The sequence below is a fragment of the Quercus lobata genome, chromosome 7, assembly GCF_001633185.2.
Source record: "Quercus lobata isolate SW786 chromosome 7, ValleyOak3.0 Primary Assembly, whole genome shotgun sequence".
In the NCBI taxonomy this organism is placed as follows: domain Eukaryota; kingdom Viridiplantae; phylum Streptophyta; class Magnoliopsida; order Fagales; family Fagaceae; genus Quercus; species Quercus lobata.
This window is the reverse complement of record NC_044910.1, coordinates 9063785-9066810: the sequence shown is the minus strand read 5'-3', so window position 1 is coordinate 9066810 and position 3026 is coordinate 9063785. Positions and strand designations below refer to the sequence as shown.

The window sequence follows — 3026 nt, the reverse complement described above, 5'->3', positions numbered from 1 at the left end:
CCAAGCTGGCACACCAGCGTGGCAAGAACCTGGCTACAACTCGGTTTCTTCATAATCGAGTTACTTAAGTAACTCGGTTTTACGGAGATCGAGTTTTAAAACAGGGGCACGCCCCTATATGGTTTCGAAACAGGGGCATTATGCCAAATATGTTTCACAGAAAGGGCATAAGGCCAGAATCCTCTAAATCTCAGAATTAAAGTTCCAAATAAATTCTTATTGTGGGTTTATAACAATTCCCAATTTCCCATGTGGGTAGGCCCATACCTTAAGCTAAAAAAGCCTAATCCATTTCATCTAATAACCATGAGACCTATGGAGTTATGTGGAAAAATCATATATACAATAAAAGCCAATCCCAAGCCCAGCCTCACTCATGGGAAAAAAAATGTCATTGATTGTATGATACAATTTCTCTTACTGAAGTAAAGTAAGCCTCGGATGAGAACCATAATTGGGCCCGTCGGGATAAAAAGTTGATGAATCACCCATGGTCATTATTATTATTATTATTTATTTTGATAAAAATAGATTTTTTTTTGGAAAACCCAAAAATACACTTTAAAACCTGTGAAGCTTCCAGGAAAAAAATAAAAATAAAAAAATAAAGCGAAAACTTATAAACACCATTCAAGTGGTGCGATAACTTAAAATCTTCACACTTATTCAGCCACACACAAACACAAATAGAGAATCCCTCTCTCAATTGTTTCAACCGCCATTCCTTCACTGCAACAGCAAACTATTAAGAAGCCTTCTCTGCAACAACAAACTATTTAGAAGGTGAGCATGCTTTTTTTTTTTTTTTTTTTTTTTTTTTTTTTTTTTTTTTTTTTTTCTATTCAATTACCGTTCCCATTTGTCTATAATTGCCCACAGATTATTTTCCCTCTATTGAATTTAATTTTCTAGGGTTCTTTTATCTCTATTGAAAAAAAATATGAGTTCTTTTTTATTTATTTATTTATTTATTTAGGAGATATTTGTTAGGTTTTCACTTTTCTTTTATGATGGTCTTTATGTTTTGTCGAATACTGAAGAGTATAGATTTGTTGATGGTTTTCCTTAAACTAAAATTGTGGTTTCCCTAGAATTATTTATAGCATATCAAATTCTGTTTTTTTGCATTACTCAATAAGTATTAGGTTTGGCTACTTTTTTCTCTAATTTTCCATTTATTTTTTCAATTTCTTGAGATTTTTTTGTTTGATTGTTGTATTGATTAAATATTGTTTTTGTTTTACAGATTTTTATTATGTAAATCAAACTAAAACATTGAAATAGCCTCTTTTTTTTTCTTTTTTCTGTTTATGTCATTTTTATTTTGATTCAATTAAAACTTTATTTTGGATTAAATTGACAATTATAATTATTATGACCCAAATAATTTATTCCCCTTTTTTTCCAGTGGCCAAATAGATGGTCACAGAATGTTAACATTGTTTTTATTGTTGAACCTGCCATATTAATATTGTACATAAAGAAATATCAAATGGTCTATGCAGACGTAATACATACTGTTCATTATTTTGAAGCTATCAATAATATAAGTTAGATTGTCACTTATGTTGCAAATGATAGATTTTACTCCATAATTATATATAAATTTTTCTGATGTTTAAATTGTGCAGATAATACAAATTCAAATGAATATGAAGTACACAACTTTGAAGCAGATATCGAAGGTCAAAGATAAATCGAAAGTGAAAGTTAGAGTTTTACGAATGTGGGATGCAATTAAATAGCAAACAACCATTATCTGATCAGCCTCGATATGATATTGGTTGACAAAGAGGTAAATTCATAATTGATTTCCTTTTAGAATAAATTTTACTAATATTATTTTATTAAAACTTGCAGCCAATCAATGTAAATTGGTTGTTATGTACTGCTCCTATTGATTAAGGGATAATTCATTTGAAATGTTTGTAGGGAACATTGATACATGCAAGCATCAGAAAGAATCTTGCTCAAAGTTATCATCCACAACTAAATGAAGGGAGCATATATACAATTACAAATTTCTTAGTTGAAGAAAATAAAGGGAACTATTGTCCAGTACATAACAAACTCAAAATACTTTTCAATTCAACAACTTCAGTCTCAAAATTCAGCGGATTTGATCATTCAATACCTCAATCCCAATTTGAATTTGCTGATTATGGAACAATAGCTTCCCGTTGCTATGACACACCTTACTTGACTAGTAATTATAATTGTTTTACAAGTCAAGCATCTACTTTTACAGAGCTAAAAAAATAATGCAATTCATAACTTAATACTGTCTATTATCTATAAAAAAAATATGTTCTTACCAGATGTGATTGGCATATTGGACTACATTGGAGCCATTGAGGAGATCAAAACAAGAGGGTGTCCAACAAAGATGAGAAACATTCAACTATTGTTAGAAGTGTAAGATATATATACATTTTTTAAAACTTATATGTTATAATTTTTAAATAACTCAAACTTACATATAAAAAACTTTAGGAACAAATCAGTTCAAACAACTTTGTGGGGAAATACTGCACAACAAATAGATGATGATTTCTACAAAACAAATAGATGATGATTTCTACAAAACAAATAAAGGGCCATTCATTGTAATAGTCACTTCAACTATTATGAAAACTTTAAGAGGTAACAATTGATTGAATCATTTATCAAATACATAACATTTATGTATCAATAATGCTTATAAATTTTTACAACTTTTTTGTAGGTGACTATCAACTATCATCCACTTTTGCAACAAAGTTGTATGTCAATTTAGACATTCCAGCAGTTGTAGAAATTAGAAACAAGTAACTACTATTACATTTTTTTTCTTTTCGAGTATGTACCTACTTTGCGATACTTCTTAAATAATAGATAGCATAAAATTGTATAAAACAAATGCTATAGAATTTTTTTAAAAAAAAAGAGACCAGCAGGTATTTTTAAGAAGACATGTTTATTTCAGTTTGTTTAGATATATAACATTGTTTATATCTATCCATTTTTACGATTTGTACGACTAAGCT

At 29.0% G+C, this 3026-nt stretch overlaps 1 protein-coding gene across 1 annotated transcript; it reads left to right on the top strand.

Annotated features, from left to right (window-relative positions):
* Positions 1–1721: 1721 nt before the first annotated feature.
* LOC115952651 (replication factor A protein 1-like) lies at positions 1722–2775 on the top strand. The gene is made up of 5 exons (XM_031069838.1): positions 1722–1795; positions 1933–2206; positions 2319–2415; positions 2494–2643; positions 2726–2775. Exons 1-4 carry the CDS (start codon positions 1775–1777, stop codon positions 2570–2572), a joined length of 471 nt encoding a protein of 156 aa, XP_030925698.1. The 5' UTR covers positions 1722–1774; the 3' UTR covers positions 2573–2643; positions 2726–2775.
* The last annotated feature ends 251 nt before the right edge of the window (positions 2776–3026 follow it).

Bases quoted from the DNA above. Each gene is read 5' to 3' on its own strand.
- LOC115952651 (XM_031069838.1), top strand. From the start codon at position 1,775: ATGATATTGGTTGACAAAGAG. The intron at 1,796-1,932 runs GTAAATTCATAA...AAATGTTTGTAG, and splicing joins TGATATTGGTTGACAAAGAG to GGAACATTGATACATGCAAG. The intron at 2,207-2,318 runs GTAATTATAATT...TGTTCTTACCAG, and splicing joins TGACACACCTTACTTGACTA to ATGTGATTGGCATATTGGAC.